Raw genomic sequence first — 16,311 nt, 5'->3', positions numbered from 1 at the left:
CTGGGCGGATCAAATCAGATCTACAACTGGTACAACCCTAAAGTTTTCTTTCTTCTTTTATTTCTTTCCTTGGTCGTGTACCAAGTGGAGAACAAATGAATCCAAACCACTGAATGTCGGTAAACTTTTGTGAGGGTTATACCTTTTTTTTTTATTTGTAGGATCGTGTGACCTTGTACCTGTGAAAAGGTGACTATAGGTCAAAGATGACCTGTTTTCTCTACTCATTATTCTGATTTCATGTGTGTTAGGATCTCTCTTATTGATTAATGCTGTGGTGGAACTTACTGGAAAACCAGTAGGCTGGGACTGTTCTTCATGCAGATCTGAAAATCAGTCTCGTCATAGTTCTTCTTTGGAAATTGGTGCTGTTTTTTGTGCTCAGATTAAGTCCAGAACTGAATTGTTGTGTGTGGAGCTTTTGTCAATATAAGGAGGGATCCTAAGTTGAGAGTTTAGATCAAAAAATTGTGTTTACCATGTCGTCTGAGAATTCTGCTACTTCAGAGATTTCAGGGAGCCACAATGGAGTGAGTGGGGGAATGGATATGAATTTCCCAATGGCTGTTATTCCCTTTGATGGTCTGAACTACCTTGAGTGGTCTAGGGGAATAAAACTCTACATCACTGCTAGGGGGAAAATAGGATACATCAATGGGAGAGTGAAGGAACCAAAGAACAAAAGTGCTGAATATGATAGGTGGAACCAAGAGAATAGTATGGTGATGTCATGGCTCTTGGTTTCCATGCTGCCACAGGTAAGGAAGACTTTTATGTGGGCTGAAACTGCTTGTGAGATATGGGAACAAGCAAAGTCCACCTATTCAGAGCAGAGACACTATGCCAAGATATACCAACTGCAGGTCGAATCCTCTACTTGCAAGCAGGGAGAGAGGAGTCTCTCAATGTACTATTCTGATTTGACATCGATATGGAAAGAACTTGATCACTACCAGAATGTGAATTGGAAGTGTGATGAAGATGCAAAGGCGTATAAGTCACTTGTATCTCAGCAACGGGTCTTTGACTTCATCCTAGGGCTGAATCCTTCATATGAGTCCATCAGGGTGCAGATCTTGGGTAGTAAAGACTTGCCATCAGTTCAGGAGGTGTATGCCTTAGTGCAGTCAAAAGAGAGTAGAAGAAGTGTGATGAATTGTGTAGAGGGGGAGTCAGTTGCCCTAGCTGTCCGAATAAATTCAGATACAAATGTCGGAGGTGCTTTTAAGAAAGGTGACTCTCAGAAGAGAACAGATGATAAGAATAAACTTTGGTGCACTCACTGCCAAAAGACGAGACACACTAGAGATACATGTTGGGATCTCCATGGAAAACCTAAATGAGCTCAGGATTTGGGTAAGAAGTCAACACCTGATCAGGGCAAGAAACCAAGTTAGCAAAATCAAAAAAAGTATAACTCAGCTAATATGGCGTCTCTAGAGACTAGTCCATTGGTAACTCAGGAGAGGCATCCCAGTTTTGACCCTAAGGAAGAAACTATCAACTCCTTTCGTGACCATTTGGAATTGTATGGTAGGACTCTCCGCCAGATGGATTCTGGTCCTACTCCCTCTACCTCTTTCGCGTCTACATCAGGTAACGCTGCCACTACCTTCCATGTGTCATCTCATACCACTGATTCTCCTTGGGTTATTGACTCTGGAGCCTCAAACCACATGACCGCTAAGTCAAATTTATTTCAGACATAACCTTCTCTCTGGGAGAGATAAAGTGAGACTAGTTTATGGTTCTTTCTCTACCATAACTGGCCAAGGTACCATACCTCTTCCACTCGGCCTTACCCTTTCTAATGTACAACATGTTCCGAAATTACCTATAAATTTGTTGTCCATCAGTAGTATAACTCACTCCTTGAACTGTTCAGTCACTTTTTTTCCGTCTTTATGTGTGCTTCAAGATTTGGCCTCGGGGAAGACGATTGGTAGAGGAAGCATGGTGGATGGTCTCTATGTGTTCGAATACAAAGCTAGTTTTGTGGCTACAAAGTCCATGAGTTTGTCTAGTGAGAGTCAAGCCTATTTATGGCATAGTCGTCTTGGTCATCCTTCTTTTGAGTCATTAAAAGTTATGTTCCCAAAGTTGTTTGAGTCCTTGTCAGTGAGTCAATTACAATGTTAGACATGTCAATTGAGTAAACATTGTAGAAGTTCTTTACCTTTGAGAAATAAAAGATCTGAATTTCCATTTCATATTGTTTATTCTAATGTTTGGGGCCCTGTTACTTTACCCACTGAGGCTGGATATAAGTACTTTATTACCTTGATTGATGATTACTCTAGATACACTTGGGTTTACCCTATGCGATCTAGAAATGAAGTGCCAAAAATTGTGAAAGACTTTCAACGCATGGTGTTCACTCAGTTCCAAACTGAAATCCATATCTTCCAGTCAGCAATGCGAAGGAATACTTCCATAGTGATCTCACGGAGTTTTTTGCTTCGAGTGGATCACTTCAACGAAACTCTTGTGCCAGGACACCCCAACAAAACGGTGTTGCTGAACAAAAGAACCGTCACCTTCTTGAAGTAGCTGGTGGCTTATTAATTCATATGAATGTGCCAAAACGTTTTTGGATGGATGTAGTTTTGTGTGCTATATACATCATCAACCGTATGCCATCTCGATTACTAGAGTATAAGGCCCCACATCAGTTTCTGTTTCCTACAGCTCCGTTGTCCACCTTTCCGATGCGTGTTTTTGGGTGTCGTTTCTTTGTCCATAACTTGTCCCCTACTCAAGGTAAGCTTGATCCTCGGGCTATTCCTTGTGTTTTCCTTGGTTACCCTTTATCTCAAAAGGGGTATCGTTGCTATGATCCTACCTCTCGCAAGTACTATGTCTCCATTGATGTATCCTTCTTTGAGAATCAACCTTTCTTTTCGATTTCTCCTTGGGGGGAGAGTAGGGTTGAGGAGAAACAGGCGGTTCAAACTCAACTACCTCCTTTACCCGATCCTCTCCATTCCGTGTCTTTCATAGTCGCCATAAAGCCAACAAAGTTCAAGAGCCGTGGTACCTGACACTATGCAACCAACATCATTGGATTCGCCAGAGGCAGATCCGTCTCATCAGCCAAGTACACTTGCTCCTATTGATATGCCTGTTCCTCTCAATGTTAATTCCCTTGTCATCAATGATCTTGATGTTCCTATTGCTAAGAGAAAGGGTGTTAGATCTTGTGCCACTAATCATCCTATCTCTAATTTTGTGTCCTATGATCACATTTCACCTTCATTCTGTGCATTCCTCTCTTTTGTGGACAGTATCCCCATTCCTAAGAATGTGGCAGAAGCTTTATCTAAACCTAAATGGACAGATGCAGTGTAGGAAGAAATTGATGCATTATACAAAAATGGCACTTGGGAGTTAGTGGATCTTCCTAAAGGGAAGGAACAAGTGGGCTGCAAGTGGGTGCTCACAGTGAAATATAAGGCTGATGGAACTGTTTAAAGGTACAAGGCTAGACTGGTAGCAAGAGGTTTTACACAGGTATATGGAGTGGACTATGTAGAGACTTTTGCTCCAGCAGCCAAGATGAACTCTAACAGGATTCTTCTTTCATTGGTAGCAAATCTTGACTGGGAACTTCACCAATTGGACATCAAAAATGCTTTCTTGAATGGTGACTTGGAAGAAGAAGTGTACATGACCCAACCTCCAAGTTTTTGTGCCAAAGGCAATGAACAAAAGGTGTGTAGGTTAAAAAAATCTTTATATGGGTTGAAACAATCACCTCGGGCTTTGTTTAGTAAGTTCCACTTAGCAGTTCAACAGATGGGGTTCAAACAATGTCAGTCAGATCACGCTCTATTTGTGAAAAAAGGTGAAGGGAAAATTGCAGCTCTAATTGTGTATGTGGATGACATAGTGATCACAGGAGATTGGGAGGCTGAAATACGGAGACTAAAAAAATTCTTGGCCACTCAATTTGAGGTGAAAGATCTAGGCCCCTTACGTTATTTCCTTGGAATTGAAGTTGCATGCTCTCACAAGGGCATCTTTATTTCCCAACGGAAATATGTACTAGATCTACTAGAAGATACAGGCAATTTGGGGGTAAAACCAATTGACTCACCAATTGAATCCAATCACCAGCTGGGAGACAGTCAAGGAGAGTTTTTGAAAAATGTGAAGTTCCAAAGACTCGTAGGGAGACTCTTGTACTTGTCTATGACCAGGCCTGATATTGCTTATGCAATGGGTGTCCTTAGTCAGTTCATGAACAATCCTAGGACAACTCACTTTGAAACTGCAAAGAAGATCCTTAGATACCTCAAGAAGTTTCCCGGAGCTGGTTTGTTCCAAAAACATGGACACTTAAAGGTGGAAGTATATACTGATGCTGATTGGACAAAAGCAGTTGATGATCGAAAGTCTACCAGTGGGTATTGTGCCTTTGTAGGAGGAAACCTGGTCACATGGAGAAGTAAAAAACAAAGTGTGGTGGCTAGATCTAGTGCTGAAGCAGAATATAGAGCGATGTCTCATGGGGTTGCTGAAATCAAGTGGATAAGAAATCTGTTAGGTGAACTGGGTTTTGCAGTGAGCAATCCTATGTCACTCTACTATGACAATAAAGCTGCCATTAATATTGTTGCTAATCCAGTCCTGCATGATAGGACGAAACACATTGAAGTGGACAAGCATTTTATTAGAGAGAAACTTGTAAATGGAGAAGTGTGTACTCCATATGTCAGCTCTGAAGAACAACTTGCAGATATCTTCACCAAAGATCTTCATCATGTGCGGCACAATGATTTGTGTGACAAGTTGGGCATGATTGACATCTATGCTCCAACTTGAAGGGGAGTGTTGAAATAATTTAGTTATTTGTGTTAGGGTTTGTTTGGCTAGTTAAAGCATTTTTATTTTCTATTATTTCTGTTATTGTACTCACTTACAGAAGGGGCACAAGAGTCTTTTTCCTTCGTATTTTTGCCGCCCTATAAAATATAATAGAAGTTGGTGCCGCCAGTACCATTCCATTGCTCCAAACCTTTTTCTTCCTTTCTTTCTTCTTCCTTTCTCTCTTCTTCCCTTCTCTTCTCTACTTCCTCATATTTCAATCGGATTTATTGCCAAGATATATAATGTTAGAATTCCAAAAATATGAATTGCTATAATAGTATATACTTTTCAATAAACATGTTTAGTATTTTCTCATCTTACCAAGTCAGAGCTGTGTCTATGTCCATGCAACAGCAGAGATGCTTGGAAATTATACTTCTAACAATCCACAAAGTTTCGTTAACAAATTTCATGTTATTAGTAATTTTTCTTTCTTTCCTTAGACTTCCAACTACCCTAGAGAAATTAGCATAATGACTCCTATTTCTGCAAAGTGAGATGTCCAGAGATATTAAAACTATGAAGCATGGAAATATCTTCAGTTCATTTTCACAATCTAAAGCAACAATAGATACAGGAAGTTTAGAAGCTTCTTTTTCAAGTTTTACCCGCAGCTGAATTCCAGATAAAGATGCCAACTTTTCCACTTCCCGGTGTCCAACCCATGAACCATCTGGATGTTTCAAATTGAATGTCACTGTAGGTCCAAATTTATGTTTTGGTACCTTAACAAAAAAATCAAGATATTCAGATCAAAGAACTATATAAGAAAAATTAGTAACAACAAACAGCATATAGAAAACTGGAGCAAAGCAATCACTGGAAAGATACATTTCTTCAATATATTCAAAATCTTTAAAAAAGCAGAAATAATATTCAGAGTTCTAAAGTGAACAGACTACAGGTTGAGGTAACAACTAACAAGGAAACATATATATATTGGAATTCCATTAATCATGCATTTACATGGAACATCTTTGAAGAAATGAAACAAGATGATTTTCAATGATAGAGAAATCAAAGAAAAGTTCTACAGGGCAGTGCCCTGAAGTTTATTCTCAGTTAATGAATTATACCATAATGGAATCCAAAGGAATATCCCATGTCACATTTTTCAGGAACCTCTCTATGAATTTATAGGCATCACCAAGTTACCCACACCTGTTAGAAAAAGCGATCTGTTACAAGTAGAAGGGGCTATAAGAGCTAAGGGAAGACTGAAATGGTCTTGAGTTGCAGTAATAAGAAATGATTTAAGTGCCCACAGCTTAACAATGGATACGGCTATACTTGGAAAGTAATAAGATAATTATTCTTGGGAATTGGAATGATTCTGATCATAAGACTATAGTGGTCACTTTGTCACTGCTATTGGCTCTAGCCTATTAGTTTGATGAAATTGGTCTATGACCACAAGAAAAGGCCTTTGGGACCATCAAGAAGAGAATAACAAGAGAGTGACTTCAGGTTCATGAGAGATCTAAGGGGTTTTCAAAACATTGTAGTTCTTGAATTTATTAAAGCTTCTTGATGAGGTTTTCCTTAATTACTCAAAACCAGGTAACAGAATTTGTATTTTAAGAACCTCAAAAATTTCTTATGTGCTTCCTTCTTTGAAGTTTTATCATCTTCCTTAATTCCTGTGTAGGCTTTCTCAGTCAAGGATTGTGGATTGGACCAGTACCACCAAATATTAGGGCCTTCTTTTGAAACACATTCCACTTGAAATAAACATGCCAAACCCTCTAGAAAAGACTTTTTCGGTGCTTGTCACCATGTTCTCTTTGCTTCATAAGTGAGATAACTATCTTTCACCTATTAATCTCCTACCAACTAGTTTCAAGTATTTGAGAATCGGTCCTTTTATTTGGTTGTAGGTGGGACACACCAGAAGATGTGGGAAGGCTCTTCAAGCCATCCTTCTTTACCTTGCCAATGAAGATGGAAAAAATTACATGGAGAAGACCAGATGTACAAGGGAAGTGGTACTATAGGTGATTTGGGAAGAGAGAAATTCAAGAATATTTAATAGCAAGACATGATCAAAGCAAGACGTTTTGTAAACCATTACAATCAAAATGGTGCATCGGATCAAAACTAATTAACTCTTGATTCCTTTATCCACTGAAAATATCCTAAGAGGCTAGCAGTGCATGGCATCCGTATCCACAACAGGACCTTTTCCTTTAGGGTGGTAGAGTTTCCATCACATAACCAAATCCAATTAAACTCGGTCGGATGTCGTATGTACAACCCTGGAATATCAGGTGTGCCAGCAATTCCACTAGAGTACAAGTTTTGCAGTCCTATGCAGTTTAAGATTTAGGTAGAAGACATAATATTAGGAATCTAATGGTGGAGGGGGACTCTAAAGTGATAGTGGAGTAGCTGAGGAAAGTTAATCAAAGCTCGTGGAGATACAGAAATACTATGAGAAATAAGATAGTTGAAATGGGAACTTGGTCACTAATTCATGTGTAAATAGACTAGCAATTTCAGTGCAAATGCATTGGCCAAACATGGGGTAAATAAATAGGGCTTAAAGTATGAATGAGAAGAAAAGAAAAGAGAAACAGTAGAGAAAAGACAAGGTTTTAAGGCAATCAAAATGATATGGCAGTGGCCACTGGTCTTATATATTAGGGTGTCATAATATAAAGTAAAATGACAAGTATACCTTTCGTTACACTAAGAGTACAATGTATTACAGATAACACTCTCCAATGCTTTGGGATTTACTACAAATATATATGAAGGAAACCATTTAAAGTAATTGGAAATGGAAAGTGAAGGAGGAAGAGTAGAAAGGAGTAGTAGGAGGAGGAGGAAGAAGAAGAAGAAGATACCCAGAAAGAGTTTTGGGAGAATAGGGTACCCAGAAAGATTACATTTAACATAATACTGAATAAAATTACATATATGCCCCTGAATGGGCACCCAAATATAAATAAAAAGGAAAAGACAATTATGCCCCTGCTCACAATACATAATCTCAACACTCCTCCTCAAGCTGAGCATAGATATCTATCATGCCCAGCTTTCCTAGGTTTCTAGCTTCAACTTGCGGAGACCCTTGGTAAGAAAATTAGTAAGTTAATCTTTTGACTTCACAAAAGGCACACATATTTCTCCACTGGTTATCCTTTCTCTAATGAAATGTTTGTCAACCTCAATGTGTGTAGTCCGGTCATGCTGGACTAGATTATGGGCAATATTTATAGCAACTTGGTTATCACAATATAGTCTTATTGGAACTTCAACTTAAATTCCAATCTCATATAACAAGGTCTTCAGCCACATTAATTTTGATAATGCCATGAGCCATATCTCTGAATTCTACTTCAATACTAGATTAAGCTACAACTGATTGCTTTTTATTGCTCCAAGATACAGCATTACCTCCCACCAATGCACAATAACTAGAGGTGGATCTCCTATCATCCACAAAACCTACACAAGCAGCATCATTATAAGCCTCAACCTTGAGATGCTCATGGTTGGAGTACAACATTACTTTGCCTAGGCACCAATGTTTTAAAAGGCATGGGAAGCATACGCCTGGAGGCATGCCTCTAGGCAAGGCATCACCAAAACCCCCTATTCTGTATGCTAGAGGCATTGACAACTTTGAGGTGTATGCCCCAGGTGCAAGAGGCATATGCCTCGTACGCTTTTTTCATTAGGCATGTTAGAGGCGTACGCCTCATGTGCCTCGCGCACACCTCATATAAAAAGGCAGAAAAAAAAAAGAAAGAAAAAGTAAAAAAGAAGGAAAGGAATGGAAAACAAAAGGAAGGGAAAGAATCATAAGTTGAAAGACCCCCCCCCCTTTTCAACTAGTGCTATACATCTACATTCTTCTTAATATAAGTGATTTTTATAAAATTAAGGAAAAATGAGATCCTCCTTCCTCTTCTTCCTCCTCCCCTTCCTCCTCCCTCCTAATCCCCCTCCCTCTTATGGAGGCTTACACCTCCTTGTGTTCGGGAGGCTTATGCCTCTTACGTTCTGGACTATGCCTCATGCCTCTAGGAAGTGGAACGCCCCGTGTTATGCCTCTGCATTTTAAAACATTACTAGGCACCCCTTTAAATAGGCAAGGATCCTACTGACTGCCTACATATGTGAAGTTCTAGGGTTATGCATATACTGACTCACCATAGTTAACGGCATAGGATATATCAGGCTTGGTCAAGCACAAGTAGAGAAGCCTACCAACTAATCTCTAGTAAACACCCTTGTTTATAAGAATGTCTCCATCATCAACACCCAGTTTATGGTTGGAATCAATGGGAGTTTCAACTAGCTTGTACCCCAACTTACCAACCTCATGAAGGAGGTCAAGCACATAGTTTCTTTGAGATGAAGATCTTTTCCTTTGATCTTGCCACTTTAATTCTAAGAAAGTATATCAGACTCCCAAGATCTATGATCTCAAATTCAAAAGAAAGAAATGACTTTAGTTGGGCAATTCTAAAGTTATCATCACTAGTGACAACAATATCATCAACATACATTATCAGCAAAGTCACTAGGCCATTGACCCTTTTCATAAAAAGAGTATGATCTACCTATGGTTGAGTGAACCCAATTTTAAGAACAACCTTTTTGAATCTGTGAAACCAAGCTCTAGGGGACTGCTTAAGCACATAAAGGAATTTCTTTCAGATGGCAGACCTTCCCCTCACTAATCACTATCAGGAAGACTTACTCCTAGGAGAAGGTTTCCTGATTGTCAATCCCATGTTAGATTTGCATCTTTCAATTAAGTCGATCATTAACTGTACTCACCCACTTGCAACCCACTAGGACCTTACCCTTAAGAAGGGGAACAATCTCCTTGGTTTGGTTCTTCATGAGATCCTCCATCTCTTGGTTCATAGCATCCTTCCACTGAGGGGACTACACAGCATTTGTAACATTGTAAGAAACAAAAACAAAGGAAATGGCATAAATATAGGCATAGTAACAAGGTGAAGGGCATCATAACTCATAAGAAACATAGTTATTGATAGGATAGGTACTGCATTTCCTTTTTCCTTGTTCTCCCATCACTAAATCCAAGTCTAGAAGGGTCCCCCTACTCAGAATGTTAGACTTGATTATTCTCATATTAAATTCTCATGAGAAACCAATTCACTTTCCATTTCTCAAAGTATTTTGAAGATACTTAACACACTTACACACTCAAAAGAACCCGAAGGGTCTGTGTACTAACCCATATTCAGCCCACAAGTCTAGAAATCCAACACAATATTCCTATATTTTCCTGTCCCCCTGACAATATGCAAATATTTCAAATTCAATTTGGTATTGTCTACACATGTTAAAATAATAATAAACCTTCCTTAGATAAGCATACATATCATAAGCAGGTCTCATTCTCATAGGTTCAACAATATGGGTTTCTATAGAACTTAGAATCCAAGAAACCAGCTTCCCATTATCAAGCTTCTACTACTGAAAAGCCTTTGCTTCAGCCTCATCAAATTTTGTGACTTCACATATCTTCCAGACCTTTTCCCTTGTCAAAGAAATCAAAATGGGACTTCCATGTGTTGTAGTTAGTTACATCAAACAGTTGTCAAGTGTAGGAAGAGGAAGGATAAAAGAAGACGGGAGAGAATATGGTGTTACTGTTCACACCCAGAATATTCCATTATATGTTAAATCTGAAATTATAGCCATGTACCTATAAGGGTGCCCAAATGCAAAAAATAAGACAAGACAACAATACCCCTAAAGCAAAATATACATTCTCAACACTCCCCCTCAAGCTGAGCATAGATATCCATCATGCCCAACTTGCTCAAGCTTCTATCAAGTTTTGGCTTATTGAGACCCTTAGTGAAGCAATCAGCAGGTTGGTTCTCCGACCTAACAAAAGGCACACATATCTATCCATTAGCTATCTTTTCTCTAATAAGGTGTTTGTCAACTTCAATATTCTTCGTGTGGTCATGTTGAACAAGGTTATGAGCAATGTTTATGGCAGCTTGATTATCACAGTGTAGCATCATTGGGGTTTTAGCTTGGATCCCAATTTCTGATAACAAAGACTTCAACCATAGCAACTCCAATACACCATGAGCCATAGCTCTATATTCAGCTTCAGCACTAGATCGGGCAACAACAAATTGGATTTTGCTTTTCCAAGACACAACATTACCTCCTACCAAGGTGCAGTAACCGGAAGTGAATTGACACAGCATTACCTCCTACCAACATTACCTCACGAGTCGAGCTCGGCTCGTTTAATAATCGAGCCAGTGAATTGAGCTCGAGCTCGGTTGAAAAAGAACCGAGCCGAGCTCGAGCAGCTCGTGAAAAGCTCGGCTCGTTGCCACCCCTAACAATGCCACACTCTCTACTCGGATTAATCTTGGGAATTAAAACCTTTTGCAAACATTTTCATAAAACACTAATATATATCATAAATATATTTTGCAAAATCAATTTTCAAAATACTGTTGAAATTCACTGTTGGCAGTTCAGGTTTCTATCAAAGAGAGTGTAATCCCTATCATTCACTTTGTTTAACAAAGGGGCCGATCCTATCACTATGATCACCCATTCAGATGAATTCTCAGACTGCCTCAACATACCCAAGTTTTGACTCTTTATGGATTTAACTAATTGGCATATCAAAGACAACCCAATCCAACACTTAGTGCAGTACCATAAGCAAGTCTAAGGGTTATGTGTAATTTTCCAAGTTTTTCCATCAATCTCCAAGGCCCATGGCATTACTAGAAAATGGTCTATGTTCAATGTTTCATCCAAACACACACTACATGTGCTTTGGGTCTAACCCTAACAGGTGAGACAAGCTACCCTAACTTCTTTGGTAGCACATCAGTGTCAGCCTTGGTAAGATAAACTCCCCAAGTCTATCCAACGGCTAAGAACATTCTAAACTAACACGAGTCTCATAAGTGTCCAGTTTGAGGGATAATTACACAAAAATATACCAATATCAATATGAAACAATAATGTACTTTTATTCATTTACAATAAATGTATATGTACATCAATATGATTGGATTTAAGGGCATACACTATCTAACCATTAATAGAACTTGCTTTAGGGAAAATAGACACCCTTATATGTCCAGCTTTCAGTTGAAATGCAGACCTTTGCACCATGCATTCCATAAAGTATGCAAACAGAAGCGCCATTTTCATGCCTCAAAGCTAAAAGCATATTCCGCACAAAAGTTGCAAGAGATGATGTGTGCCTTGAAAAAACATTGAATATTGTATGTCAGGCCTTCATGCTTCTGATCAATGTTCAAAACAACTTAGCTCCATAGATGGGAATATAAGTTCTTATTCAGATAAGAGAAATGGTTAAACCAAATGAGAAAGATATTCGCTGCTTCTTACCATGTCAACTCAAAAACATATACATTATGCAGTGGACAATTAAATAAGCACAACAAAGGAAATCTGGTGAAGAGATGAACTAGAGATTATACCAATGAAATAAAGTAACAGTCTAAGCAATCTCAAGGCCATTGCCTAGATATTTTTATAACACCACCATCCAATCACATACACTGCCATAAGCAAGAAAGCACCGATATGGTTTGAAAGATGATGTTAATGCCCAAAACTGAAGTTATGGGATATCAAAGCGATCAAGATCCCTCTTTTTAAGTAACTAAAAAATTTATTAATGATTAGAAGCTTGTATGTTTTTTCAAGAAATTAAAATAATTATTAATAAGGTTATATTTGAAATACAAAGAAAGGCTAAGACCAAACCATATACTGCCCTCTACACCTAAAACAGTCAAACACTCACCAAGTTACAGACCAAACCTCTTCTTCTAAAGTTCTTGGAATCATTTAGAAAAGAGTGCATTCCATAATAAAACTGCTTATGCTGATGTGCATATGAATCACTGCCCTTTTTCTTGATGAATAACAGGAAATTCAATTAAAGAAAATTAATAATATGCATCAGAAAGTGACTCTATACAGCTTATTACATAAGTCATTACAAGTCCCAAATATCTCTTCCCCATATATAAAATGGCCCAGAAAATATCTTCAGCTTCATATCTTTTGTGAACCACTTGAACCTTCTCATTTGTATATGTTGAAGATTAATCAGTTTTATGATGTTTTTCTGAGTAGATGTTTTATGTTAGTTGTTAGATAGGAGGTGGGGACCACAGTAGTTATGTGAGTCCAAATTTTATTATTTTTTTTGAGTATTGTATATGTTGTTTTATGTTTTCCGCCCTATAAAGGCATGGTTGTCTTTTATTGTTCTATTATTTTTAGTATAAATAATAAGTGAAGGGGGCGGCCAGATCAATGCTCTCTTTTCTTTCCAATTTCTCTTCTTCTCCTCTCTTCAAGAAACTACTTTTCTTTCATATTTTTTTTTTAATTCAGCAGATTTCTACTTGGTATCAGAGCATCGGCTAGGGTTTCTTGAAACATTCTCATGCAGCCCTAGATCAGCCGATTGCATGAAGTAGTAAAGGGCTGATCGATCTGCTATAGATTGCCCAGATCTTGGATTTTTTGGTGGGATCTAGTCATCAAGAAGGTGATCTACTATTCGGCAACAAAATCAGGAAGAACTGAAGTACGGGGAAGAGTCCCAGAAAAGTTGGACTCTTTGTTTTTTATCTGATCTTGGGCGCCCAGGTATTGTTAGTTTTCTTTTGATTTTCTAAAGAGGGCGGTTTGGTTTCTGGAATTTTCTAGGCCTCCCGGAGTGATCGATTCACTTTTCTCTCTGTTGGGAGGCGTGAGGAGGAGAGAGATTTCTCTCCAAGTAGGGTTTTCTTCTTCCGAAAGGGTTGGCTTTTGTGTGTGTGATATTAAATTGTTTTTTGAAGGTCTCCAATCTATTTTTTCTTACTATTGAACTGTTTGAAATAAGTTGGAGAGTTGGAATACCGAGATGAAATCTACCGGTACTGTGGGATTGGGTGTTGGAGGTAGTAGTGATATTTTTGAGTCTGGGATTATTACTATAGTAAAACTTGATGGTACAAATAATTTGGAGTGGGCACAATCAACTAAGATGGCTATTGGTGCCTGTGGAAAATTAGGGTATCTCATTGGGTAGGAGAAGAAACCTGATACAGACTCTTCCCGATGGGTGCAGGAGAATTACATGGTAATGTCCTGGCTATGTAATTCTATGTTACCTCATATTGCAAAAAATTTCCTATGGACTAATACTGCTAAGGAAATTTGGGATGGGGTGACTGAAACCTACTCTCAGAAGCAAAATGAAGCCAAAGACTATCAGTTAAGAAATCAGGTGATAAGTATGAAACAGGGAGAAAAACCCCTTGCTGTGTATTTCTCCATGCTGAAAATCCTATGGCAGGAAATAGATCACTTAGAAACTGTGGTATGGGAAAGTGTAAATGATGCAGCAACTTATCACAGAATGGTAGAGAGGAATAGGGTTTTTGAGTTCTTAGCAGGGCTGAACCCTAAATTTAACATTGCTAGGCAACATATTCTTTCTAGGGAGGGTGTGACACTCTCTCAGGCCTATGCCTTTGTCTCTAGAGAGGAGAGTAGGAGGAACGTAATGCTAAGACAGCCTGGGATTGACCAGTCGACTATGGTTGGTACAACATAACCTAAGCCGAATGGAGACAGGGGAAGTAGTGAGACTAGAAGGGAAGATAAGAAGGACTTGGTGTGTGATTAGTTAGGTGTTGACCCTATGGTCAAATAGCTTTCCAATCTATCAAAAACCCTTCAATTCCACTCTTTCCATATAAAACATAGGTTGCATATATTGGACAAATAATGGGACCATAGCGAATCAGTTAAATATGGAGTTCTTTTTTATTTTTATGTATTTTCTATAAATAGAGAAGGCAATGTTATTTGTTACAAAGGTAAAAATATGACAGTAAGAGTATTTTTTTTATTTTAGAAATTTTGAGGGTTCGACCATAGGGTCTAACTTTTCATTATATAGTTGGTATATGTTTGAAGTTATCAAAGTCAATGAATAAGCAGTATAAGAGTTATTGAGTCAATGAAAATAGGGAAGTGGAAATTCTGTAATTTGTTGTTTCTACCTCTTAGGCTGTGTTTAGTTTGAAGGAAAAGGTAGGGAAAGGTAGGAAAGCCCATACAAACCTTCTATGGGTTTCCCTAACTTTCCCTACTGTTTCCCTCAAACCAGACTCAGCCTAAGGAATTTCTTTTCACAGAAAATGTAAAAATATTTTAAAATAAGAGAAAAAGAGTAAATTGGGAGGGCTCTCTCTTACTTTAAAATATTTGTACATTTTCTATAAAAAAAATTCTAAGAGTAAAGAGGAAATTGCAGCCCAAGCAAAACAGAGAGCCCTCCCAATTTACAAATATGTACCAAATTCTCCCACCTCTTCAAAAAAAGAAATCACAAAAACCATCATAGCTACAACCAAGAAGCACCTAGATGGCAATCCCTACCTGAAATTCAATCCTGCATTCAAACATCATATTGCCAACCAAGGACAATCGCCACCCAAAGGCAATCTCAGCCTCACCACAAAACAAAAAGTAATAACTGTGGCAATTGTATCCTGTCCTTTTACCCCTCCCTCTTCCCCTATCATTTCTCAACTTTCGTTTTTATACATGGAGGACACCTCATGTCACTTAGTGCTTTCGTTGCCCTTTTTCTTTTGACCTTGACACCTTGTTAGTAGGAAATTTTTGATGAATTTCTCACAAAACATAATTCGTCCAATTAGACTAGTAATTAGGTTTTTTAGCATTTGGGTAAATTCCATTCAGGTTATCACATAGTTCTACCCTAATTGCAAATTTTCTAGTTTAATATTTTGGTATACATTTTTTTTCTTTTTGGTTTTCCTTGGTGATAAAATAAAATTCATTAAAAAAAGAAGAGGAATACAAGAAAGGTAACCAAAGATCACCTAAGAGAAAAAAGAAAAAGCTTCAAACCCCACTCATAACTCCATACTATAATAACCCAACAAGCCAAGGATGAAACACCAAACCCACCAACCTTGATCTGGATTAACAAAACTTCCATAACTACAAACACTACAAGATCAAACTCAAAAAGATAGAAACAAATCAAAAAACCAACCAAATACAAGCCAAGCCACACCCATGTTGAATCACCCTCTTGCTTGGCCTGATTCCAAATGGACCACCTCTTAATCTATCAAAAACTTTGACACCAAAGTATTTTGGTGCCTTCAATGATTTTTAAATCTTCTAACAGCATGATTAATCTTTCTAAGTTCCAACAAATCCTTGGAACTCCTCATTGATCCTTTCCAATTCAACTCTGAATCTTCAAACAACTGATCTGCTCCCATCTCTTCATTCTTAGCACTGTAACTCCCTAGGCATCCACATGAACTCCAAGAAACATGTCTATCATCATCTCTTCAACCATTTTCTTCAGATCCTGAATTATTTTCCCCAACA

The 16,311-nt window shown here is 38.3% G+C and overlaps 1 protein-coding gene across 7 annotated transcripts in view; it reads right to left on the bottom strand.

Annotated features, from left to right (window-relative positions):
- ABA3 (molybdenum cofactor sulfurase (LOS5) (ABA3)) overlaps nucleotides 1-16,311 on the bottom strand; it is a 131,517-nt gene that overhangs the window by 89,393 nt on the left and 25,813 nt on the right. For all 7 annotated transcript variants that reach the window (XR_016102535.1, XR_016102536.1, XM_088956002.1 and 4 more), the window contains 2 exons: nucleotides 12,005-12,107; nucleotides 5,478-5,594 (listed from right to left, as the gene is read on the bottom strand). Coding sequence is in view for 5 of the 7 variants with exons in the window: in XM_088956002.1 (XP_088812128.1) it covers nucleotides 5,478-5,594; nucleotides 12,005-12,107 (220 nt within the window). In the remaining 2 variants the exon portion in view is untranslated. The remainder of the gene's footprint in view (nucleotides 1-5,477; nucleotides 5,595-12,004; nucleotides 12,108-16,311) is intronic.

Source organism: Nelumbo lutea, chromosome 7 (genome assembly GCF_056320005.1).
Source record: "Nelumbo lutea isolate HS-2025 chromosome 7, American lotus-T2T, whole genome shotgun sequence".
NCBI lineage: Eukaryota > Viridiplantae > Streptophyta > Magnoliopsida > Proteales > Nelumbonaceae > Nelumbo > Nelumbo lutea.
Note: the sequence above shows the minus strand (reverse complement) of the source record. Positions and strands in the feature narration are given on the sequence as shown.